Here is a 27,957-nt window from a genome sequence, read left to right on the forward strand (position 1 = left end):
TTCATGTGTGATATTTAAAATGGACTATCTCCTAAAAAATCATTAATTAAATTATATCTATCATTTAATTTTACATTATATCTATGTAACTACTTTAATCATAATATCTTTGATATCTTTTCATTTTAGATATATATATATATATATATATATATATATATTAGAAAAAAACTCCAACAAATTTTCTGAAAAATATTTTAACAAGATCTCAATACTTAAAATTTGATGTAAAAATGTTCATCTAATTTCGTAATTAATACTAAAATATTGTTATACATTAATTTATACTCATTTATCATTTATAAAACGAAAATAATAATTATATCACATTTTTATTTATTTTATATACATAGTCTTTCAGATTAAAATAATTATTATACTGAATTAAATATGATAAAAATATATTAAATTGATATATTAATATATTTTATTTTTATAAATATAAATACTTATCTTAAAATAATATAGTATATTAGTAAAACGGGTATCACATAATAAATTATATAATACATATCTACAAATTAACATATCTGAAACTTACATATATAATAATATATTATCTAAAATAAATAAACATAAAAATTGCTAAAAGTTAATCCAGATTTTGAAGTGTAAGTAAGAATTTAAAATAAATTAAATACAAATTAATTGTAAAATATTTTGTTCCATGTATATTTTGAATCTTTTAATAATAAATATATGTGATGGTTTGAAATAATTGATTAATTACGACATGTAACCTATAAAATTCTGTTTTAAAATAATTATATAAATATTTAAATATATAATTAACATAAATATATATCACTAATGATATAAAATAAATATCTATAAATAATATAAAATGAAATATCCGCGCAGATCATAGTCTAGTATCAAATACTTTTGGTCCCTTTTCAATTTATTTATTTTATTTATTTTATTTTTTTATTTTTCTCTATATAAATATAGACTTACAAAAAAAAATAAAGCCCCTTGACCATTAATTCACGGGACCCGTTTGTCCCTCCTAATTACCTTACCGTGAATTGTTGCTACCTATATAGATCCCTTTTATCCTGTAAAAGACTCCATATTTTTTTAACAAAAAAGACTCGATATTTAGAATTTTAAAAAGAATGAGTTTGACTCTGAAGCTTCTGCTTCTACTTCTACTTCTTTTTGTCTTGAGTCATCATGTTGATTCTGGCTCTATAGTCAAGTTTCTTCCCGGTTTTGAAGGCCCTCTTCCTTTTGAGCTTGAAACCGGGTTTGTAAAATGTTTATTTTTTTTCTTTTTTACCAATGTATAATATGTGAAAAGAAGAATAATAATAATATATACTCTAACCATTAAATTTAAAATATGTGCGTTTGAGTTTGGAATTAGTAATTTTCTATTCTTCGGAACAAAAGGTACATCGGTATTGGTGAGGAAGAAGATATACAATTGTTCTACTACTTCATCAAATCTGAGAAGAATCCAAAGGAAGATCCTCTACTTATTTGGTTAAATGGTGGACCTGGATGCTCTTCTCTCCTAGGACTTCTTCTTGAGAATGGTAAAATCTATAAAATATATTCATTTTAAACCATCATTTTCAATGGTTTTTCTTAAAGTGGTAAAACCAAAAATAGGACCTCTGGCTTTTAAGTTCGAGGTTTACAATGGAGATCTCGCTTCTTTGGTCTCTACTACATATTCATGGACACAGGTATTGATGGAAAGTACTTTCATACGTCGATCATAAATCCAATGATCTATTTGATACTTTTCATAATCTTCATCACATTTTCAGGTGGCTAACATAATATTCTTGGATCAACCTGTTGGATCTGGTTTCTCATACTCAAGAACTCCACTTGATAAAATTAGTGACACAAATGAAGTTAAGATGATCCATGAGTTTCTTCAAAAGGTAATTATTATATGGCAAACTTGAGTGTCTTCTGAAAGCCCTTGTATGTCTTGTAATCGGTGGCAGATTCAGAAACAATTATGACTGAGGTCAGATTTTATTAACTACAAAAGAACTTAGGCTGAAATTTGTAAATTTAGCTAACCGGAAAGCACAATAGTTTATATTTTTGTACTTGTCTTTATTGTATCACATCTATAAATACTTGTAAGTTATAACATGAAATATGTAACATTTATATATTTATATTTTTATAAATCTAGATTGGTATATATTATAAATCTAGATTTCGATCCGCACAACGATTTTCATTTTATATACATAAATATTTGAATTGAAGTAAGATAAAGAAAATCAAATGTTTAGAATTAGAATAATATGATTATATTTAATAAGGAATCAAATAATAATAAAGAATCAATATCGGTTTGTTAATCAATCCTGTTTTGTAGGAGTATTTGGTTATATTATGAGTGATATATTATTAAGTCATATTATTTAATAAAAATTCTTATGTTATTTACTTTTTTTAAAATTATTAATAGATTTCGATCCGCAGATGTTAATTTTCATTTTATATACATAAATATTTGGATAACTGGTAAGGTAAAGAAAATTAAATGTTCAGAATTAGAATAATATGATTACATTTAATAAGTAATCAAATAATAATAAGAAATTAAATATCGGTTTGTTAACCGATCCGGTTTTATAGGAACCGGTGGTTGTATTAAAAATGAGATATAATTAAGCTATGTTATTAGTAATAAATAAATGAATGATAAATGATTTCTATTAATAGTCCATTTTCTAAAATATAACACATGAATCAAAGTTGTGACTCTACCGTGAATAAATATTTATTTTTTGGTATCATAAAACTTATCTTAGTATCTACAAAGTTATATGCTTTTCCGGTTAATTCATATTTAAGAAACGATGGTTGTCAATAATGCATAGCAAACCAAGTGAACCACCCACCATTCAACAAGATGTAGTATCGTGTTCAAATTCAAGTCTAGCAAACCCCTAAATAATATCTGCCTCTTCTAACCGGTGAAAGTGATACTGACCCCAGTTTACGAATGTCATATTCTATTCGTATCATTTTAAATGGTGTTTAGAGATTTTAATTTTGTTTTATAAAAAAAGATGTTCTATAATTCTATATAGATAAGATTTAATATTATTTGAAATTTGTGATCAATTACAAAAATTTGTATTTTTTTCTTATTGGTTGAATTAATTATATTTTATATTATTAAGTTAAATTGCATAAAGATTTTGTATTTTCTTAATCTATGTGTAAAAATCTTAAACAACAGAGGAAGAGAGAGTATAATATTGGACAAGGATATTCCACTATTATCAAACAAGAAAGTACAGAATAAAAAGGTTAGAAACGGCGTGGCGAAATTAAATACCTCTAACTATAGTATTTTCTCCGTTTCAATTTATTTGTCGTTCTAGACTTCGACACACAAATTAATAAAACATTTAATTTTGTATATTTACTAGATAAAAACATCATTACCAATACACCTAATTAGATTTCAACCAATAAAAAAATAGATTAGATTAAAAAGTCAATAAATTTTGCATTGAAATCATAAAACGACACTTATTTTGAAACAAAAAATTTGATCCAAAATGACATATAATTCGAAAAGAGGGAGTATTTATTTTGTCGGTAGAATCATCACAGAAGTCTAGGAGACTAAAACCCTCAGCTCCACAAAATTTAAAGGTGCCGTGTTAGTTTTCTGTTGGTTAGCTAATCAAGTGGTCGAGTTCCATTTCCACCTAGTTTCGTTCAAGTTACAACTCTACTGTCCTACAAACCGTTAAGATTATAAATGAGTTTTGTCTTTTTCTCACACTGCATTACTCACATATGCATGTAATAATCTTAATGAGTTTTGTCTTTTTCTCACCCTGCATTACTCACATATGCATGTAATTTTCTTTTACAAGCTGTCATTGCGATACTTTGTATATATATGGGTGTGGACGATGTTATTTTGAAACCAGTGCGGATCCATAAACTATTTTTACCAGGGTCAAAAATTTAAATAGTATTCAAATAAATTAAAGTTATAAATAACATTTAAATAAATGATGATTATAATAATATTTTATACGTCTACTACTATTATATCAGCTTGTTTAGGAATCAATACCAACGAACTCGGACCAGCATAACTGTGTTTTAATGAAAACATCAAAAAATTAAGTGATTTGGCTATATGTCGATTAAAAAGCATGATAAACCTATAGATATAAAAATTTGTTAGATGAATTTCCAGAAAAGAGATATAAAGGTTTGATTTACTATTGTTAATTATAAAGATACTATAAATTTTTTGTTGCATAACTATTTTTTAATAATTTAAAGTTTTATACTCTTTCCGTTTCTAATTGTAATTAGTTTTGATTAAAAATGCTGATATTTAGAAAGTTGTTATTTAAAAAAAAATATCATTTAATCAATTAATTCAACCAATTATAAAAAATATAATATTATTTTATTGGTCACACAATATTCAATAAATGAAAAATGCATTGAAATATGTAAATTACTTATATTGTGAAACAAACATTTTTTGCTAGAACTACTTATAATTCGAAACAGAGGGAGTATTATTTAGGACCTCGATTATTAATATTGTACTAGGATAAGATATGTGTCTTGCGCATAATGAATTTATATGAAAATTATTTAAGAAATGTTATATGAAAAAATAAAGTTTATATTCTTGATCGAATTAATACTTTTGGCCTTTAAAAAACTTTTAAAAACTTTTTTTAATTACATAATTTATTTAATGATGAACTGATCTCATTTTTAAAAATACTTTAGGTCAAAAAATCACTTATCGCATAAGAACCTAACGTTTAGACCAAAGAATCTGAGGCCTACTATTTAATTACAATGAAACTATGCCAGCTCGGCTTTATATCATGAATTAGAAATTTAAAAGTTAATTATGGTTGTAAGAAGTTTACATTCACGTGCCAATCTTATATATTTCAATATTTGTCTCCTTTTTATGTCGTTTTTTTCTATTTGGTTATTGCTCGATATAAATGTGTATTTTAGAGTTTATTCTCATTTTATTATTTTTTGGTCTGAGATTTAGAAATGTTTAAGATTTAAAATTATTAAAGAGATCCATACTTAAGTCAAGATATGCGTCTTGTGCAGAAAAATAGTTTATATTTATTACTTATTTTATGTTTTTCTGCATATTATGAAATAATAAAATAATAATTATGTATTAAATAACTGAGAAATCAGTTACTGTTATGTAATAAATTGGTGTGTGCATATAAATTAAACGATCACTCTTACTTGCTTGTAATCACTTTAGGGTAAACATATCAAAACAATCAATCTTATATATGATGTATAATTAAATTTAAATGATATTAACGTAGATATATAATATAATTTTAATATGAATATTTATTAATTGAGATTTCTACTCATATGATTTTATGATTATTTACATATTTTTGTAATAAAAGTTTACACCAACAAATCATTTTTTAATTTGGGATGTTTAGTGGTTTCAGTAATTTATAATTATTTTAAAAAATGAATATTTCAAAATTAAAATAATAACTTTTCAATATACGTTCAATGCAAATAACAAAATATAAGTATGTATTTTCATATGATGTATAGTTTAATTTAAACGTTATGGTTTTATAAACACCTATTAAAATAAAATTATTTTCATATGCTTTTATAATCATTATATCTTGTTACATAAAAAAATAAACCTTGATCAAAAAAGTTTATGAGAGACTTTTAACATTTTTAGTAATTTATACTCGTTTTGAAAAATTCAAAATAAAACATATACAAAAAATTTAAAAAACGAGTCAAAAATTATATTCAGCGAGAGTTGAACTAGGTACATTTTACAGCTAGTAATGATGCATTAACCAGTTTAGCTGTAATGAATATTCGTATACTTATGAAAATATAAATATATAAGCAAGACAGTTAAATATTTTTTATTAATCTGTTTCTCTTGCCCAAGTCACGATTGGGCATTAACCACTTTGGCTACGTAAATACATTTTACAAATATACAACCATAAATATATACCGACTACAACTTAAAATGTTAGTTCATATGTATAAAATGTGGTAGCATACATATAAAAGTATGAAAAATTTATTTCCGTGTATTCCCCCAAAATTTTCCTGCTTTTTCAATAAATCGCTATGTCTGGATGTGCCACATGTGTGGCGCCTAACTAGTTTCCAAACAAGGTGTAAAAGTAAAGTTTATATATTTAGTCAATAAAATAAAGTTTATATATTTAAATGGAGGTAACTTACCCGAAAGCACTAGGTCTGAGACTTATTATCTTACATCCGGATTCAATTTGAGATCCACTCCGGATCTATTTCAACAACAAGATATAAGGGATGTCCAGATCAGAATCCAAATAATAAAATATTAGATCCGTCAAAACCAAATTCGGATCCGGATATCTTAATTTGTAATGAGCCTTGAATTCTTTTGATTAATATCACTCCAGACGTTTAAAAAAAATCGGTTAAAGTTCTTATTGGTACTTTTTTATAACTAAGTTCTAAAGAAACTTTCATTTAGTAGCAAACTCTAGAGTTTTTTTTCCTCTTTTTTGGCAGTGGCTAAACAAGCATCCACAGTTTTTCTCCAACCCGTTTTACGTTAGCGGAGATTCTTATTCCGGTAAGATTGTTCCAGCACTCGTTCAGGAAATCTCAAAAGGTATGTTTTTATCAAATCAATCGCTTTGGTATTCTCTCTTTTTAACAATAGTGGTATCATTGATGTAGGAAACTATATATGTTGCAAACCTCTCATCAATCTACAGGTCATTAATACTTAACTTCTTCTAATTATTATATTTTTTTCAAAAATCAAGAGATTTATAATATATTTTTATTTTTTGGTGTAAAGATTTATAATATATTTCTTTGTACAAAATCAGGGGTATGTCCTCGGAAACCCAGTAACATATCCTGAATTGGACATAAACTATCGTATTCCATTTTCTCATGGAATGTCATTAATCTCTGATGAACTATACGAGGTATGAGAGTGCAACATGCCATCAAATTTCCCTTTAATTTTCTACGTTACTACTTATGAAGCCTCAAATGATGCAACAATATATACAACTTTTTTTATCAGTCACTGAACACAAATTGCAAAGGAATTGATGGAAATGTGGATCCACGTAATACAAAGTGTTTGGAACTTGTTGCAGAATACCATAAGGTAAACACTCTGAACTTCAATCATTTTTTGCTAGGTACTAATTATACCAACATTAATTCTAATTTACTTTTTAACTACCTGCAGTGCACTGACAAGATAAATCCATATAGTATACTATTGCCAAATTGCGATGACGATGAAAATTCGGAAAATATATCTCCTGATTGCTATGTAAGTAATGCCTTTTTCCTCCATCTAGTGACGATTTAAAAGGGTTGGTAAATGAAAAAAACGAACTTGGAAGTCCCATAAAGATATGAGAATCAACAATTTAATGATGATAATATAAATGCAAGAACGATAGCACAAATGTAAAGCACAAATTACATCAGCTAATATTTTTACAAAGATACGTGCATTTACTAGTGTATACTATTAAAGCATGATTTTATTTTAAAAATTTAAGAGTATGCCCTTTCATTTCAATGTATTTACAAGTCTTCCGTTGACATTTAATTTAAAATAAAAATAGAATATTCTCTATAACTATGGTAATTAATACTTTCCATATTTTGTGAATGATAATAGTTTTAATATTTATGCAGTATATACTTTTCACTTAATTTGAAATTTATCATCTATAATATTATTTAAAGATCGGATATAAATATATATATGCAAATTAAAAATATTATTATGTCATTTTTTACATAATAATGATATGCTAATTTTGAGTGTTCAATTTCTTTTAAAACTTATCTTAAAATTAAGTTTTAGATCTAAACATAAATAAAAAAATACAAACTTATCATAGTAACCAAAATAAATTCATATCAATAATATAGTTTTCTATTACCATTGTTTCATTTTATTCAAATGACATAATACAAATTTAATTAAAGTCTAAATAGTTACTTTTCAATTTTATATAATATTAAAAAGTATGAATTATTTAATAAAAATTTCAAAAATATTATTTATTTTTTGGTTTTCAGCGGGTCATCTCATATCAGATCTTAGGTTAATAGCGGATTTTTAGATTTTTACCAGGTTTTATAAGATTATAATTACAATTCTTTCTATTAAATTGAACTGAATTATACACATATCACTGGATTTATTGGTTCAATCATATATCTCGATTGGATATGAAAACACCGCTTGAAAATCAATTATTATAATAGAACAATTTTTTGAAACACAAATATAAAACTTTAAAATTATTTATTCTCTAATCCAAATTATGAACTCAATTAAATTTTATCAAAATAAAAATATACTCGCGCTTTTAAAGCGCGAATCAAAATCTAGTATTCTTTTAAAGTAACACCGCTTGAAAATCAATTATTATAATAGAACAATTTTTTGAAATACAAATAGAAAACTTTAAAATTATTTATTCTCTAATCCAAATTACAAACTCAATTAAATTTTATCAAAATAAAAATATATTCGCTCTTTTAAAGCGCATGTCAAAATCTAGTATTCTTTTAAAGAGAACTTATAAGTTTCTCTTTAAACTGAATTCCAACAAAAGCAAGACCTTCTCGACTTGTTGCCATAGCCTCACACTTCCTAAAGTCGAATACAAAACATCTTCCCTTAGCTTTCAGTACTTCCACTCGCTTACAAGCTTATAAAACTCACTCTTATGCTAAGAATACAATTTCAGTGACAACCCTAATATATAGGTCGTATGTGACTATATATACAATACATCCAAGTCAGCTAACCTAGCCACCTACCAGATATTTACTAAATCCCCCAAATATGGTAAGTTTCCTAAAAGTCCTACTAAGTATTTATGAACTTCACATTGTGAGATCTCCCTTCTCCAAGGTTAATCTCTTCATGCTTTCTCTCCACGATGTCTCCGCATTAACTCTAACTTGATCGTCAATCCGTTATTCAAGTCTCGATTTTCACTTGGTCTTGTTCATCTGCATGCATACTCATTGTCGTATACTCTGCTCCATTTGTTGCTGCACTTGCGTCTGAATTAGAACGTCCACCTGATCTTTGCATCTTCGATCTCCCCCCTTTTAACTTTGAACTAGATCTTGATCCGCGCTTTACAAGCGCGGAATATTTTATGATGAAAATTCCCTTAAAAACTTATTAAATATTTTGTTAATTTATAAGAACTTTGTGTATCTAAAATATTTTTGCATTTAAATGCGATCCAAATCCGCGATCAAAATGAGAAAATCCGGAGGTCAAATAATTCGATATAGTTTTTTAAAATATCCATATTTTAAAAAGTCACTAAAATCCGAGACTAACCGTTTGAACCGATGGATGACCGATATGTAATCTAATTTTATTTAAATTATTATAGTTTCATTATTTTCATCTTTTAATGCAAATTTTAAAGTTCATTGTTTAAAAATTTTATGAAATTATGACGTTTCTACAAAATCTAGTTAGCAAATGACTAATTAAAAGGATGGGATCAGGATCTTCTATATCAGTATGAAATGATCTCTGGCTCCCAACCACTCGCCCGAGACCAGCAAATAAAAAAATTCACAACAGTTACCCTGACCTTACAGTCGATCAACTCATTGACTCGACTTCGCGAACTTGGGACTTGCAGGCAATTCGGACTTTGGTAGATCCCCAGGATGTTCAACTGATAGAAAGTATACCTCTGAGCAAGAGTTATCTTGTGGATAAAGAGGGATGGCATTTAACACAAAATTGGAGATATACGGTTAAATCAGGCTATCAGGTTGAAAGGATTTATCCAGACAAGGATAACCCCCCCCCCCCCCCCCCATCTTTATTTGACATACAGTTGACATACTTAAGGCACACTGTTGGAAAATTCTATGCACACCCAAGATCAAGCATTTTATATGGCAATTAGTATCAGGATGTATAGCAGTTAAGAAAAATTTACAAGCAAGAGGGCAATAAGGGGAAATTTATTGTGATAGGTGTGGAGATTTAGAGGAATCGATAAACCATGTGTTTTTCGAATGTCCTCTAGCATGTCAAGTTTTGCTCTATCGAAGATACCATCCAACCCTGCTATGTTTCCCACCCAATCTCTTTTCACAAACATTGATCATTTATTCTGGAGAGTCTGTCCGAAGATGGATGACCATCATTTTGCATGGATTCTATGGTATATTTGGAAAGTAAGGAATAACAAGGTGTTTAGTAATTTGGATACAGAACCTATGGTACTCTGAGAATTGTAGAAACAAAATCAGCACTTTGGGCAGAGGCTCAAACTTCAATTAATCAGAAGGCAACAAGAGAAGTAGAAGTCCCGAATCTTATGACAATCTCAGGCCGTTGATGCTTCATAGATGGGTCTTGCAAAGATAAGGAATCTCTTTTGGGTCAAGGATGGTATAGTACTCTGGAAGGTTATACTGCATTAATGTGAGCAAGAAATGTTCGAGCCAGTCTTTCACCTCTACATTCAGAAGTGAAAGCGCTAATTTGGGCTATGGAATGTATGAGGAACTTGCGATAATTTTGGGTTACGTTTGCAACGGATTATTCTCAATTGGTGAAGATGGTTTCGGAACCAGAGGAATGACCCGCATTTGCAAATTATATGGAGGATATCAAGACCCTACAAGAAAGTTTTCACAGCTCAGAAATCATCTATGTACCAAGGACGCAAAATTTGAAGGCGGATAGTCTAGCACGAAGTGCCAGGAAACAACTGATATTTTTTGTCAACATGGATGCCGAGCTACATGTTTGGTTCACAGAGTCAATATGACTCTTTATAAGCTGATGACAAAAAAAGAAAGAAAATGACAGATATAAAATAATTAAGAACTATAAATATCTTGATCATTTTACTCCTTTTTATGTAGCTTAATTAATTTTATTATAATTGTTTTGTGTAATTTATCTTGTTAATGATTGATTTATATTATAATCGGTTTAAATTGGTTGTTAACAATTAATGTTAAGCATTTTTCTTTAGATAACATATATTTAGAAAAAAATTCATAATTATTTTTGTTATTATATTTTTTGTACAATGTATAGTGTTTATATATATATATATATATATATTTACATAAATAAATGATATAAACATTATTTAGGCAATATAAATTAAATTAAATAATCCATTAATTTAATTGATTTACTATTGATTGAAATATTTTGTAGTATTTAAACCTGTAAAAATAAGTTCCCTTTATTTTCATTGTTTTTTCTTATATTTGAATTTTTCAATTTTACGTTTATCTAAATAATTTGGAAGATTTTTTTTTAGAAATCATTACCAAGATGAGATTTAATATTTTATAAGATTAATTATAGTGTTGTTTGGAAACATAAATGATAGTATAAAGAAATGAATATATTGTTTGGAAACATGGATAGTAGTATAAAATAAAAAATATTAATGATTTAATGTAAGTTTAACTATAAAGTAGCTAGGTGTATTTATTTTAAAAACTTACAAAATAAATGTTAGGTCAGACAAAATGTTTCTGTTGATGCTTCTCAAGTACCTCCAACACTCCGCTCACACACAAGCACAAATTATTTCCTTTTTCCGGTGCACTACCCCATGATTTCCTAGATATTTGCCATATCTCAAACTTTCTCATAAATGGAGTTTTTCAAATTTAAAAAAAAATATCGAAATCTTCCATTTGTTGTAATTACAGCCTTTGTTTAATAAATTTTCAGCGATATATATATATATATATATGATAGCTCATACAAATATTGAAACATGGTCGTCTTGGCAGTATTATCTATATTATCTCATTGAAAGTTGGGCCAATAACGAGAGAGTCCGTGAAGCTCTCCATGTTCAAAAGGTATTTCTCAACTTTGGATTAAGATCGTTGATGATATAAAGAAAGATCTAGAGTCTAAATTCTTGATCATCTGTGAATACAGGGGACTAAAGGACATTGGAAGCGATGTAACAATACTATTAGTATTACGTACAGTTACGACATTATAAGCAGTGTACCTTATCATCTGAATAACAGCATCAGCGGATACCGGTCTCTTATTTATAGGTTTGAAGTTACATCATTTTCTTTACAACCAAACCAAATTAAAAAAAAATAGGAACTTATCCCAAGATCAACCCTAACTAGTTACATGACTTTTATTTGGTTTTAGTTTCTATAAAATCTAAGATCAACTAAAACAATATCGTAAACTATATTGTTCAAACTTACCTACAATTCCAGAGATTGTAAATTTTTGTGTGTTTATGGTGAACAGTGGTGATCATGACATGACAGTGCCTTCCTTATCAACTCAAGCCTGGATCAAATCCCTCAATTACTCCATCATCGATGACTGGAGGCCTTGGACGATAAAAGCTCAAATTGCTGGGTACATACGGTGTTTCAAAAAAATATACTTTTCATTTATTTCTCATCGTATCCAAGCTTTTATGAAACTCACTTTAAAATCATTGGTTCCTTCTTTTTTTACCAGATACACGAGAACTTATTCCAATAAGATGACATTTTCTACTATCAAGGTAAGTCTTCTTGTTTCAACTTACCATTGTAATATTGTTGCATAATTTGCATTATAATTTAAAATCTTTTGAGCATTTTGATGTTAGGGAAGTGGACACACGGCAGAGTATAAACCAAACGAGACATTTATTATGTTTCAAAGGTGGATCAGTAGTCAGCCTTTGTAATAGAGACTCATGGCTTTGAAGCGCGGTTTTTTATATTATGAAAGACTCATTTTGAAAACGCTCAATGCAGATACTCTTGTTTGTTTTTTAATCGCATGTACACGCCTACGGGCCATAACCTTTTTCGGTGCTATGCGCATTTTTCGTCAATCCATAATCCATGAAACATTTATAAGATAGATTACTGATTTACTTGCCTACTTATTTTGTGAAGTCTATGCTCTAGTTTATATACAATGAACACCTACATGATCAACATTATGCACCTTCTAATCAAATACACTTAGCAAGTGTCGATCAAAACCCTATGGATATCGATCGACACCTTTCTGACACTTAAGCAAAATCGACACCTTCAGCTGGCATTGATGGACACCAGCAAAACTATGGTCGACGCTCTGCAGATCTCCAGAGTATGTTGAAATGGAGGCTATCAATATATCAACAGTTTTCTGAGGGACATGTCCCGAATGGAAAGATAAAGAGAAAGAGGAATAGCGTTCGTAATCTAAGGAGAGAGGCTAATGATAAGGAGATGGATGCATTCACCAGAAAAGTGATAAGGATCCATAAAGAAGACTCTTTTGATGATGCCTTCTACAAGCATAGGCTTTGGATGGTCTTCATGGAGAGAAGAGAGACATAAGAAGACATCAAGCAGATGTTCCACACACTCAGAAGCAAGATGAAGAAAAACATAAAATTGGAGAAGAAAAGTGACCCAGAAAAATTTGTGGTTCCATGACTGTTACAGGTCACCTCTATCCAAATGCTTTGGGTGATACTAGTTCTTCATGCTCAGAGAAATGGCTGAGTTGATGAGATTCAAAATAAAACCATCTCTAGATACTTTCACCTTTTTATATTGCTCTAGAGTAAGTTCAAGAGGGATTATCACAGACTTGGAGGTGAAGACTAGGGATGATGTAAATTTGATAATTTTAATATTTTTTAATATTTTTTAATATTTTAATATTTTTTAATAATTATAATAATATTAAAATCAATCAATTTTAAATGTAAATTTTAATTTTACTTTTATTTATAGCAAAATCAGCTGAAAAAAATCTAACAAAATCTTACTAAAATTTTTAAATATGTTTTTTAGTTAATGCATTGATTAATTTCTTAATTAGTAATATATTATTATTATGAACTAATATTAGATTAAATTTTAATGTGAGATTTTCCAATACAAATTTCAAAATTAAAATATTAAGATCTCAATAATTTTTCAGTACAAATTTTGAAATTAACATATTTATATATTTTTATATAGTAGATAATTTAATTTAAATGATATATATAATATGAATATCTATTAGTGAGACTTCATATTCATACAATTTATGATCATTTGTATCTTGTTTGAATAAAACAAATACACCATTGATCATAAAAATTTAAATATGAGAATTTTACTTTTTTAGTAATTTATAGTCATTTTAAAAAGTTTAAAATATAACATATTAAGGTAAACCCGTTCTACGGGCGGGCGGATAAAGAAAAATTATATAAATTTATTTTAAATGTTTAGTTTATTTTAACAAAAATTATTATTAACGTTCATATTTTTTTACAAAAAAATTTAACTATTCTTTTAGAAATTATATACTTGTCTGTTTCAGAGAAAAATAAATGCTTGTCTAATTATTATAAAATTGTAAAACTTAAATTATTTTTTATTTTCTTTGTACACTTAAAACAGACTAATGAGTTCACAATGTAAAAGAAATAACTTATTCTATATAACTAAACATTATTTTAAGATAGATAAATAGGTAATATGAAACTATCATTACGCTTTATACATATACTTTTTTGAGAAAGATAATACATATACATTATTGCTAGAATCTTATATGTAATACATATACAAATATTATTTGTTGAGGTGTTATTTGGATTTGTGAATCGTGTGTTAACTTTTTCTCTACCACAAACAGTTTGTAGTGGAAACTTAGGTTGTTGAATGTTATTTTTTTATGTTCGGATGGTGTTAGTAAGAGATTGTTAGTCAAGTAATCTCTGAATTTTTAACTTACTTTGTTGCGGAGATATGCTGTTTAATACCATATTTGTAAGCATGTGACTATAGAATATACATTATGTTACATTTTAGTAGTTATAAATTTTGATAAGGTATATCTGATGAGGCTTCTATATTAAGCTTTTGAAAGCTGAGCTAAGCAGGCTACTCGTATGCGCAAAAAAAAATCAGGCTGCTTGTGCTAACGGGCATAGATTATTGAAATTGAAAACTTGTAGCAAAGCTTGGGAAATCAAAAGTAATGGAAAACCCATCAGTTTCCACAGTTGTGAAGTCAGTTTCAAGCTTAGTTGTATTATGCGCGTCTCTCTGCTACAGTCCTTAACCTATCAAGAGGCACTGGTTTTCTTATAAAAGCTTGATCAAGAAAAAAATGTAAAAGGGAATAAAATATCCGAGAGCAGAGAGATCACTCTTTAACCTGCATTGCTGCTACTATTGATAAGAATCCTTGACATTGTTTGAGCAAGACTGCTTCTTGTGCAGTGATATTCATCATTTCCGCAATTACTGAATTCATTTCTTCTACCTACCTATGAGAGAAAACAAAAAGAAACCTGCATTTCGATAAGGTCCACAAAACACCGAGCAACAGCTAGTAACTAATACTCAAAAAAATCAGCTTTCACCGACCTTAGCCATACGAAACTGATATGGAGGTTGTCTTCTGCTCGATCTTCTCTTTGGGTTAAATGGGTCCACTGCTACTTTGATTAGAAAAGGCTAATTCTGGTCGATTAAATGTAACACAGCTTCAGGGTCTTGGATGTGGAAGAAGCTTCTCAAGCTGAGAGATATAGCGAGATCATATCATAAGATGGAAGTAAATAATAGTGGAAGGCATACTTCTTTCTGGTCTCAATTGGGGTAACTAAAGACTCTTCTGGGAGAGGGTGGTACCATCGCTCTTGGTCACAGATGATGCAAATGGTTGTTGATGTATTGAACAAACACAGACGAAGAAGACACATATCAAGAATACTAAATGAAGTGGAGGACGAGATTGATATCATGCGAGAGTGCGAGTAAATCAAGAGGAAGATATACCATTGTGGAAACGTAATGATGGTAAATATTCAAAAAAAAAAAAAATTCTATAAAGAAAACCTGGTTGGATATGCGTGAAGATCAGTTAGAATGTAATTGGAGTGAAGTAGTTTGGTTTACTCAATCCACACCCAAATACTCTTTTCTGGTTTGGGTTGCAATGCGTAACAGGCTACAAACTTGTGACTGAATTCAGTTTTTGGTGCTGTGTCAAGATATGCAAGAAACACGCCAACATTTTGTAATGCCCCGACCCGCTCATGGCTAATGGGCCACCCACGCCCGCTCTCTCGACCTGTGGGCCCCATCCCATCCGACGGTCGGTCGTTAATTTTCCAAGCCTCAAATCATTGTTTACTGACCCTTCAATCACCACCCGACCTTTTCCCGTGCTTTGGCCTCACTTACACGGTATCGCAAATCACTTCCCGATAGTTCACCCATCCTTTCACTACTCCAGCCCAAGCACGCTTAACTCTGGAGTTCTAAACGGATGTGTGACGGAAAATGTAAGTCAACTTTGGTGATATAGGTAGCCAAATCAATTCTCTTAAGCTTTTTCACATATCACAACTCGGGATGTTACAATTCACCCTCTCTCAAAGAACGCAACGTCCTCGTTGCGCTCCACGACAGGTCTCAAGACGTCTCTCAGGTCAGAACTGAGACAGCTAACCAGCTCTGATACCACTTGTAACGCCCCGACCCGCCCATGGCTAATGGGCCACCCACGCCCGCTCTCTCGGCCCGTGGGCCCCATCCCATACGACGGTCGATCGTTAATTTTCCAAGGCTCGAAATCATCGTTTACTGACCCTGCAATCACCACATGACCTTTCCCCGTGTTTTGGCCTCACTCACACGGTATCGCGAATCACTTCCCGATAGGTCACCCATCCTTTCACTACTCCAGCCCAAGCACGCTTAACTCTGGAGTTCTAAACAGATGTGTGACGGAAAAGGTAAGTCCACTTTGGTGATATATGTAGCCAAATCAATTCTCTTAAGCCTTTTCACATATCACAACTCGGAATGTATCAATTCTCTAGTGGATGAGTACCTTGTAACGCCCCGACCGCCCACGGCTAATGGGCCACCCACGCCCGCTCTCTCGGCCCGTGGGCCCCATCCCATCTGACAGTCGTGCATCAATTTTCCAAGGCTCGAAATCATTATTTACTGACCCTGCAATCACCACCTGACCTTTCCCCGTGCTTTGGCCTCACTCGCACGCTATCGCGAATCACTTCCCGATAGGTCACCTATCCTTCCACTACTCCAGCTCAAGCACGCTTAACTCTAGAGTTCTTTCAGGATGTGTTCCAGAAAAGGTAAGTCAACTTTGGTGACATAGATAGTCAAATCAATTCTCTTAAGCCTTTTCACATATCACAACTCGGGATGTTACAATTCACCTCCTCTCAAAGAACGCAACGTCCTCGTTGCGCCCCACGACAGGTCTCAAGACGCCTCTCAGGTCAGAACTGAGACGGCTAACCAGCTCTGATACCACTTGTAACGCCCCGACCGCCCACGGCTAATGGGCCACCCACGCCCGCTCTCTCGGCCCGTGGGCCCCATCCCATCTAACGGCCGTGCATTAATTTTCCAATGCTCGAAATCATTGTTTACTGACCCTGCAATCACCACCGGACCTTTCTCTGTGCTTTGGCCTCACTCGCACGCTATCGCGAATCAGTTCCCGATAGGTCACCCATCCTTCCACTACTCCAGCTCAAGCACGCTTAACTCTGGAGTTCTTTCAGGATGTGTTTCGGAAAAGGTAAGTCAACTTTGGTGACATAGGTAGTCAAATCAATTCTCTTAAGCTTTTTCACATATCACAACTCGGGATGTTATAATTAATGGGCCACCCGCGCCCGCTCTCTCGGCCCGTGGGCCCCATCCCATACGACGGTCGATCGTTAATTTTCCAAGGCTCGAAATCATCGTTTACTGACCCTGCAATCACCACATGACCTTTCCCTGTGCTTTGGCCTCACTCACACGGTATCGCGAATCACTTCCCGATAGGTCACCCATCATTTCACTACTCCAGCCCAAGCAAGCTTAACTCTGGAGTTCTAAACAGATGTGTGACGGAAAAGGTAAGTCAACTTTGGTGATATAGGTAGCCAAATCAATTCTCTTAAGCCTTTTCACATATCACAACTCGGGATGTTACAATTCATCCCTTCTCAAAGAACGCAACGCCCTCGTTGCGCCCCACAACAGGTCTCAAGACGCCTCCAGGTCAGAACTGAGACGGCTAACCAGCTCTGATACCACTTGTAACGCCCCGACCCGCCCATGGCTAATGGGCCACCCACGCGCGCTCTCTCGGCCCGTGGGCCCCATCCCATACGACAGTCGATCGTTAATTTCCAAGGCTCGAAATCATCGTTTACTGACCCTGCAATTGCGAGGGACTAAACTCACCTCCTGATTTTAGGTCAGGTTAAGATTATTTGGGAAGAAAGCGTGGGCTGAATCCCGTAAGAACTTTATAGGATGAAAGAATGATTTTATTGATTCTTGATAAGAATTGTTTACAAGGAATGTTTTTGAGATTACAAAGAGATAATAGTGTTTAAGAGCTAATATGTATGAATCGTAGAGAATGAATAAAGGTTGAATAGATCTTCTTTCTTGATTTGCTTTCTCTTTAAATAGCCTCAGGTCCCGCTTAATCGTAGCCAACTGGTTCCCGAGATCTTCTCCGTTTATTGAGGAATCCGCAACAGCTTCCTTTGACCGGGTCATGCGCTCCTTCCGTTATGGTGTGAGCTTCCTCTTCACCGTGACCTCTTCGAAGATTGCCCTTAGCTTCCAGCCTCTGGCTCCGTAATGAACCTTAGCTTAGGTCTTTGATATGCGTTGGGCTTTGTCTCGGCCCAATACTTGCTTTGGTTCTATTGTCAGCTAGCGGGCTATATTTGGGCCCAACAGTAATCACCAAATGACCTTTCCCCGTGTTTTGGCCTCACTCACACGGTATCGCGAATCACTTCCCGATAGGTCACCCATCCTTTCACTACTCCAGCCTAAGCACGCTTAACTCTGGAGTTCTAAACAAATGTGTGACAGAAAAGGTAAGTCAACTTTGGTGATATAGGTAGCCAAATCAATTCTCTTAAGCCTTTTCACATATCACAACTCGGGATGTTACACATTTGTTTTTCAATTGTTGCTACTCTGGGAAAATACGGAAAGAGTTGGTAGGAGGAATCTTGAAAGATGAATCTAGAGTTTCGACAAGAGGTTCTTGAAGGATTAATTAAGGGATTTACTCATATATGCAAATGTCAGATATGATGTTACTACAGGCATTGAACAACAATAGAAAAAACAGAGATCAAATAAATCATGTGGAGTCTACTCACAAACAAATTCCAATGAAGATACAAACGTGAAAACACAATCAAAGGAGTCTACTCAGTTCGAGACCTCGTTGTGTTCCAAGTGATCTCATTTGCATTCTTCCTCTTCTCTTCCCTCGTGGCTCAAGGGCTGAAGCTAACCATCAACTTGTTGAACAGCAAAGAAACGGACTGAGGTTTGTAAAGCAAATATCAACAGTGATATTCTTCGTCTCGGTGTGGTTGGTGCAGCCGGTGGGTGGTCCATCTTGGGCTGTGTGTTCCTTCTGTTGTCAATGGTTGAAGTTATTCAGCTCCGTCTCGGGCTGCTCTCTTGTGGTACCTCATTGGCGATCCATACCGTGTTGGCGCTTGTGATCTTGGTCTCTTCTGCTCTTAGTGTTTATATTTTCACTGTGTTTTACTCTTTCAGGAAGTGATTGATTACCTTTTTACGTATATTAAGAAACCGGATAGTTGTAGTTTTGTAAAGTAACATATAGTTGTTAAATTAGTGATATAAGTATACTCATGTATCTTGGTCTCTACATAAAGAAAGAAAAATAGTGTTTAATAAAATTAGTGATATAAGTATATTGATAGTGGTTTTTTCTTATTTCATTGTGTTTCTCTTGTTGGGGTTGGGTGCGACCTATTTGGTTTTCGTTATAAGAAATAAAACTGGAGTTTGCTTCTATTGGTTTGTTTGGTTAGACTACTGGAATGGCTCACAAGCATGCTCGTTTATTTACACTGGTTTGGATAAGGGCCTCAAATGGGGTCTTATGGTTCATTATATCAGATGGGAGAGATATTTATGTTCAGGGAATAGGTTATGGCTGTCTCATGTTTGGTGTTGGCTTGCCCATCGTCTATGGTGCTGGGTCTCTTTAAACCTAGCACTAATAAGACTGGAAGGAGTTTGGTTAGGCGAAACTGGTCATATTCAAAAGAATAGGCAGGCGGGGAGGAAGATAGGTAACGAAGGTTTGGGAGTTTTTATTTGGTACATCAAGATGACAGGAATAAAATTATGGGACTTTTGGGTGGCAGTTCCTATAAAGAGGACTAATGATTATTTCACAGATATTTATACCCAGGAAAATTGCTGTAGAAGTCATCGTTTGGTTTATAAACAATCATTTGTTCAGTGGAAAAGTGATGGGATTATAAAGACAATTTGGGTGTCTTCGGAGGTTACATTATTTCTCGCAAGGTGGTGCAGAAAATTTGGTATTTGGTTAAGAATGGTTGAGGTTGATTTTAACAGGGTCTCTTTAAGCCTGCTGATACGTTCTGAGGAGTCATTTAAAAATAAATTTTATGAAAGTGTTAAGTTGGAATTGTAGAGGTGCTGGGAGCAAATGGACAATAAGTTATCTTCGAGAGATATGTCAATTTTATAAACCAGACTTTTTATTTCTTTCGGAAACAAAACAAGATTTTGATTTTATGCAAGGGTTTCGATCACATTTTGGGTATGATAATATGGTGACGGTAGATCCTAATGGAAGGAGTGGTGGCTTAGCTCTTTATTATAACAATGAGCATCAAATCAAAATTCTTTTCACAAGCAATCGAATGATTGATATGGAGGCAGTAATCCTGGGGAAAAGAGTATTTATGACTTTTGTATATGGAGAGCCGGTCCATAAATTGAGAGAGCAAGTATGGGAGAGATTGACTAGATATGGCTTGGCAAGGTCGAACCCATGGTTTATTATAGGTGATTTGAATGAAATTACGGGTAATCATGAGAAGGACGAGGGTAATCTATGTAGTGCAGAATCTTTTATCCCTTTTAATAACATGATTAGGAATACAGGTTTATTGGAGTTCCCAGCCAGAGGGAATAAACTATCTTGGCAAGGGAGAAGGAATAAAAAATGGTTAGATGTCGATTAGATCGAGCACTAGCGAATGAGGATTGGCACACACTTTCCCCGTGCTCGTATACAGAATACTTACGAATGGTGGGATCTGACCATAGGCCGGTGGTAGCACATCTGGAGAATAAATTTAAAAAGAGAAAGGGCCAGTTTAGGTTTGATAAAAGATGGATTGGTCAGGAAGGATTACTAGATACAATTGAGAGAGGTTGGCGAGAAAGGGCAGGGGGAGAGGCGGACATGACCGGGGATTTTGTATCCAAAATTACAAATTGCCGGCATGAAATTTCTACATGGCGAAAGAATAACCCACCTTACGGTAAGGAGAAGATTGGAGAACTCCAAAAGGCATTAGAAGAGGTACAAATGAATGATAACAGGACCCAAGAGGATATTATAGAGGTTTCACGTAAATTACAAGAAGCTTATAAGGACGAGGAGGAATATTGGCACCAAAAGAGCCGCAATATGTGGAACACAGCAGGGGATCGAAGTACTGCATTCTATCATGCCCTTACAAAACAACGTCGTACTCGCAATCGGATCGTGGGACTCTATGATAATAATGGAAATTGGATAGTTGAGGAACAAGGGGTGGAGAAGGTGGCTGTAGACTACTTTGCAGATTTATTTGGAACCAGCTTTCCAAGTGATTTTGATGATTTCTTAGAGGACATAGCACCTACAATTACGCCACAGATGAATAATCGTTTGATTCGTTTGGCAACGGAGGAGGAAGTTAAGCAAGCTCTATTTATGATGCACCCGGAGAAGGCTCCGGGGCCAGATGGAATGACAGCCCTTTTCTTCCAGCACTCTTGGCATATTATTAAAAAGGATTTATTGGATATGGTCAACAATTTCTTGACCACAGGGGATTTGGATGAAAGATTAAATATCACGAATATTTGCTTGATCCCTAAAAAGGAGAGACCGACAAAAATGGCAGAGCTTAGGCCAATTAGTCTTTGTAATGTTGGATACAAGATTATATCAAAGGTTTTATGTCAGAGATTGAAGGTGTGTCTTCCGGCACTGATTTCGGAGACACAATCAGCTTTTGTGCCCGGACGGTTGATTTCAGATAATATCCTTATTGCTCAGGAAATGTTTCATGGTCTGCGGACAAATAAATCATGCCAGGGTAAGTTTATGGCAATTAAAACGGATATGAGCAAAGCGTATGATAGAGTGGAATGGAATTTTATTCAAGCGCTCCTCTCTAAAATGGGTTTTGCGTCTCATTGGGTTCATTTAATGATGGGTTGTATTTCTTCAGTACAGTATAGAGTACTTTTGAATGGACAACCAAAAGGTAATATTATTCCACAACGGGGACTTAGACAAGGAGATCCCCTATCTCCATACTTGTTTATTATGTGCACAGAGGCACTGGTGGCGAATATTAAGAAGGCGGAAATGGGAAAGTTACTGACGGTATAAAGGTTGCGAGGGCTTGCCCACCGATTTCTCATCTGCTCTTTGCAGATGATAGTCTTTTCTTTTGTAAAGCACAAAAGAAAGAGTGCGAGACAATTCTTAGGATTTTGAAGGAATATGAAGTGGTATCAGGACAGCAGATAAATTTCGAAAAATCATCGATTCAGTTTGGGCATAAGATAGATGATTCTATCAAACAGGAGCTACGGGATGTCCTAGGGATTCACAATCATGGTGGTATGGGATCATATTTAGGAATACCGGAAAATTTGGGAGGACCAAAAACACAGGTGTTTGGTTTTCTTCAGGACCGTTTAAATAACAGGATAAATGGATGGACTTTTAAATTCTTCTCCAAGGGGGGAAAAGAGGTTATTATAAAATCGGTAGCGACGGCTTTACCAAATCACGTGATGTCCTGTTTTCGTATTCCGAAAACAATTATAAAAAAGCTTACAAGTGCAGTCGCTCGTTTTTGGTGGAGTCCCTTGGGTAATACAAAGGAATTGCACTGGCAATCATGGGACAAAGTGTGTAGTCCTAAAGAGGATGGTGGCCTGGGGTTTAAGGACTTTATGGATTTTAACACGGCTATGTTGGGGAAACAATTATGGAGGTTAATAGAGAAACCAAATTCTTTATTTTCTCGAGTTTTCAAGGGACGGTACTTTAGGAATGCATCTCCCCTGGAACCAATTAGATCGTACTCGGCGTCTTACGGATGGCGTAGTATTGTCTCTGCTAGATCTCTGGTTAGCAAATGACTAATCAAAAGGGTGGGAACAGGATCTTCTATTTCGGTATGGAATGATCCGTGGCTCCCATCCACTCGCCCGAGACCAACAAATAAAAATAATCATACTCTTTTTCCAGATCTCACGGTGGATGCTCTTACTGATGCAACATCGAGAACCTGGAATATTCAGGCTATAAGGACACTGGTGGATCCACTTGATGCAAAAATTATTGAGAGTTTGCCACTGGGCAGATCAAGGTTGGACGATAGGGATGGTTGGCATTTTACGATAAATGAAACATATACGGTTAAATCTGGTTATCAGGTAGAGCGGGTTTACCCGGACGGAGATCGAACACTACCAGTTTATGGTCCCTCGATCTGTTCCTTAAAAGCATTTTGCTGGAAAATAAAGTGCCCACCAAAGATGAAACACTTCCTATGGCAACTAGTTTCAGGATGTATAGCGGTTAAAAAGAATCTAAAAGTACGAGGGATGAAGGGAGATATCCTCTGTGACAGGTGTGGGGCACCCGAAGAATCGATAAACCATGTCTTCTTCGAGTGTCCACCGGCTGATCAGATATGGGCGTTGTCGAAAATTCCAACTAACCCGGCAATCTTCCCGATCCGAGCTCTGTTTACAAATATGGATCACTTATTTTGGAGAGTTCAACCGGCAATGGAGGATCATCATTTTGTGTGGATCCTTTGGTATATCTGGAAAGCAAGAAATAATAAAGTGTTTAGCAACTTGGATATTGATCCATTTGATACTCTTAAATTGGCAGAGACGGAGGCGTCACTATGGACTGAGGCACAAGTGATTACGCCTCATGAGATGGATCAGACTAGGCCACGATCACAGGAGATAATACCATCAATACTGGGTAGATGGTGTTTTACGGATGGTTCTTGGAAAGAACATGATAACTTCTCGGGCCAAGGATGGTATAGCACATTGGAAGGATTTGATGGACTTATGGGAGCAAGAAATACAAGAGCGACTGGCTCGCCTTTACTCTCAGAAATGGAGGCCCTAATATGGGCAATGGAATGCATGAGGAATTTAAGACAGTTCTCTGTTACATTTGCAACGGATTGTTCTCAGTTGGTGAAGATGGTTTTGGAACCAGAGGAGTGGCCAGCCTTTGCAAGTTACTTAGAAGACATTATCAACTTGAAGAGAAGTTTCACAAGATCAGAGCTCCTTCATATACCACGAACACAAAATAAAAGGGCGGACAGCTTAGCACGCAGTGCAAGGAAGCAACCGTCGTTTGTCGTTCATATGGATGCGGAGTTACCAGTTTGGTTTACAGAGTCTATATAAGTCTGTAGAGTTGCTGACAAAAAAAAAAGAAATAAACCTAAGCAAGGAGTATGTATGTTTTGGTTAAATAGACTACCGAGAAGATCAAAAAAAAAGAAGACTACCGAGAATGTGAATTAAATTAGAACCCGTTAAATTATCCCCTAGAGACCTAGAGACTGTACTTAATTGAGAATTGAATATGTCCTTAGAGAGCATACAAACTTTTCAGCATTAGAGAATGAAGCAATGGGTGAAACTATTGATGACAAGAGCTTGAAGAAGCAGATAAAGGAAACCAATAAAAACAAAAACAGTCCACCTATATGGCAAAAGAGACCAGATTTAAAATTCTTCATGTAATAAGTAAAATTGATCTCCATAGATAGAGTACAAGCTAAAACAAAATTATATATGGAAAGATCTCAAAAACTAAATAGGTAATCATGTGGAATATCTGACTATCCGAGTATTATAAAAATGCACATGTGATTAACATTACCATTCAAAAGCAGATTGAAGATATCAAACTGATTCACAGAAAACTAAACAACTAAGTACAGAGATTCATGCATAAGCTCACAAGATTAGGAGTTCCAAAAAAAAAAAAAGCTCACAAGACTAGCACATCATCGTCGAAATATACAAGACCAATTCACATACCACTTCTACGAAAACATAGCCAGAAGATCAAAACCAAAACTTTCCTAGGAAACATGTTCTTGCATGAATGTTCAGAATAACCAGCACGAATTAGATCACAGATCAACTCCAAAATCATTTTAACTGTAATCTCTTTCAGTGATGACCAAACTTCAAAAATCGAAAACATTAATATGCACGCACAAACACGGCAATGGTCAGTGTCACTTCCCAGTATACCAACCATTCCATCTAATCAGTTAGTCTTGAAATTGAGATGACATAATTACCCTTGCCCCTTCGATGCTCGATACGTTTGTTGAATGTTGAGGTAGGTCCAGTGATAAATTTCACGATACCTAACTGCCCTTGCCCCTTCGATGCTCTACCAACCACCATCTAATCTTTTTTTTTTTTGTCGGCCAACCACCATCTAATCAGTAGTCTTGAAATTGAGATGACATAACAGCCCTTGCCCCTTCGATGCTCGATACGTGTGTACGGTGTAGGTCCAGTGATAAATTTCACGTGTCGTTTTAGGTTGTTTGTGATATATTAGACGAAATCCATCATGAAATTTAGACAACGAGTATCTAATATATATAAAAATATATAATTTTAATTAGTACAAAGGAAAGTAAATTAAAAATAAATATATACATATTTGTATATTAGATATAAAATGGATAATATTGTACCAATAAAATAATATAGTGTTAGCATGAAATTTCATAATTCCAACAATTAGTATCAGAGTGGTTAACGATAAATCTATAAAAAACCCAAAATATTTTTCCAGATATGAATGGTACAATCTGCGTAAAGACCAAAATACATTTCGAGATATAAATAGTATCCTTCGAGTAAGTAATGAAAGGTATGTGATAGAAATCAAATCAAAAAATCATGAAACATGTGATATTGTGGAAGAATCATTTTGAAAGAAAAAGTTCGAGATTAATGTGGTTTTAGTTTGAAGGAAAAATGACAAAATCCCACATTAGAAATTTTAACAAGAAATGTTTAATATATATAAAAAAATCTAACTCTAATTAGCACGAGATCTTTTGGGAAGGAAATCAAAAATAAGTCTATCTGAACTTATTTATTAGACTAAAAGTAAACAATATCGTATTAATCGGATAATAGAGAGATGTAAAAAAGATTTCAGTTTCACAATCCCAATAGTTGTCACGACAAGACTGGGTTTTAACATTTTTAATCCACGTTATATGTATGAGGCCTTGATTGGTAGAACATTAGCATTAGCATTATCCTCCACATTATCCAATCAACATTTGTTAGAAAAGCATTTATAAAAGAATTTACTAAATGCTAATGCTCTCCAAATGTTCTCTAGCAAATGCTTTCATATGAAGCTTTTAGAGGAGCATTTGCATTTACAATTTATAAATTTAAGAAATAAATATAATTATTTCATTTATTTTATTTAATAATATCATAAAATTCTTTTTATATACAGAAAATGAAATTTTGATTTCTAAAATAAATTTACAATATAAATACATTTTTCTAAAAATAGTATTTCACATTTAAAATATAATTTAATTATATAAATCATATTACATTTTAAATGCAAAATATTATTTTTAAAAAATAGATATTTTAATTGTAAATTTTATTTTTTTAAATAAAATTTTTTAATATAAACATAATTTTTGAAATTAGTAAATAAAATAAATTAATTATATCTATTTATATATTAATTTATAAAATAAATATATATATAATGATAATTTATTTATTTATTAATAATATTCAAATTATTTATATCCAAAAATAAATATAAATTTATTTTATTTTATTTATTAATATTCAAAATTATTTTATATCCAAAAATAAATTTATATTTTTTCTTAAAAATACATTTTTCAAAATAATAATATTTCCCATTTAAAATTTAATTTAATTTATGTTATTAATTAAGATTCATTATTTTAATAACAAATATAGTATTAATATATATATATGTATATATATATTATAGTTTAATATATATAGTTTAAAAATATATTATATATTAACTTTTATAAAAGAATTAAATTTGTATAATACTGCTACTGCTTTACCAATTATCTTATTAAAAGTTTTAATAAAAGCATACAACTTCTACAACATACTGATTTTACAGCATACTGCTACTGCTTCTTCATCAGCTGTACCAATCGAGACCTTAGTAAGACAATAAGATTGTCATGATGATGGATCGGAATCATGATTATTGTCTATATTTGGCAAATCCAAAGTGCTTCTGATTTCTTTTGATTTTAAAATACATTACCAAAAGAAGAAGCTAGTTATCAAATCATGTATGACTTTCGTGCATAATGAAGTTACTAGATGGGTGTTCAGAAAAGAAAAATTGAAGTTACTAGATGATTAATAGGGTATAATGATAGTACGGTATTTTCCCTTTGAGAACATCTTCAACCCATCCATATTTTTGCTTTTATAATAACATTTAGAGTTAAAATTATTCCTATTCATCTCTATTTTCATCTCTAAAATAGAGATTACTATTTTTACTTTATTTATAGATGAAAAATAGCATTCTTCTATATTTTACTTTATATTTTAGAGATCTCAATTTTAGAGAAATACATTATAATGAAATTCATCTCTGTTATAGAGTTTCTATTTTAGAAATAAAAATAGAAAAATACATTAGAAATGGTCTGACAT

At 32.6% G+C, this 27,957-nt stretch overlaps 1 protein-coding gene, 1 long non-coding RNA gene and 1 pseudogene across 6 annotated transcripts; 2 read left to right on the forward strand and 1 right to left on the reverse strand.

Moving 5' to 3' along the window:
- The first annotated feature begins 1,021 nt into the window (after positions 1-1,021).
- Positions 1,022-12,979, forward strand: LOC108811146 (serine carboxypeptidase-like 10). Of its 5 annotated transcripts, none has more exons than XM_018583194.2 (14): positions 1,024-1,249; positions 1,396-1,541; positions 1,618-1,694; positions 1,779-1,898; positions 6,568-6,670; positions 6,739-6,776; positions 6,894-6,995; positions 7,097-7,183; positions 7,268-7,354; positions 11,857-11,928; positions 12,011-12,135; positions 12,347-12,460; positions 12,566-12,623; positions 12,685-12,979. In XM_018583194.2, the coding sequence occupies exons 1-14, from the start codon at positions 1,119-1,121 to the stop codon at positions 12,796-12,798; spliced, it is 1,374 nt and encodes a 457-aa protein (XP_018438696.2). In that variant the 5' UTR covers positions 1,024-1,118; the 3' UTR covers positions 12,799-12,979. The 5 variants fall into 5 exon arrangements, with proteins under 5 accessions (XP_018438695.2, XP_018438696.2, XP_056843158.1 ...); XM_056987178.1 differs by having other exon boundaries at positions 12,566-12,611; positions 12,704-12,979; XM_018583191.2 differs by having other exon boundaries at positions 1,025-1,249; positions 12,566-12,611; positions 12,699-12,979.
- A 1,167-nt stretch (positions 12,980-14,146) lies between these two features.
- On the reverse strand, positions 14,147-16,122 carry LOC130495705 (uncharacterized). The gene is made up of 3 exons (XR_008934809.1): positions 15,463-16,122; positions 15,251-15,358; positions 14,147-15,155 (listed from the first exon to the last, which is right to left on the reverse strand). It is a non-coding gene; the product is annotated as an uncharacterized LOC130495705 (long non-coding RNA).
- A 2,515-nt stretch (positions 16,123-18,637) lies between these two features.
- Positions 18,638-19,763, forward strand: LOC130495847 (uncharacterized; annotated as a pseudogene).
- Positions 19,764-27,957: the final 8,194 nt, after the last annotated feature.

Source organism: Raphanus sativus, chromosome 6 (genome assembly GCF_000801105.2).
Source record: "Raphanus sativus cultivar WK10039 chromosome 6, ASM80110v3, whole genome shotgun sequence".
In the NCBI taxonomy this organism is placed as follows: Eukaryota; Viridiplantae; Streptophyta; class Magnoliopsida; order Brassicales; family Brassicaceae; genus Raphanus; species Raphanus sativus.

What these genes read in the sequence shown, in the direction of transcription:
- LOC108811146 (XM_018583194.2), top strand. Translation starts at nt 1,119, where the DNA reads ATGAGTTTGACTCTGAAGCTTCTGCTTCTACTTCTACTTCTTTTTGTC. An exon ending in TCCATGAGTTTCTTCAAAAG is followed by an intron (nt 1,899 to 6,567) that starts GTAATTATTATA and finishes CTTTTTTGGCAG; the next exon opens with TGGCTAAACAAGCATCCACA. An exon ending in AACCTCTCATCAATCTACAG is followed by an intron (nt 6,777 to 6,893) that starts GTCATTAATACT and finishes GTACAAAATCAG; the next exon opens with GGGTATGTCCTCGGAAACCC.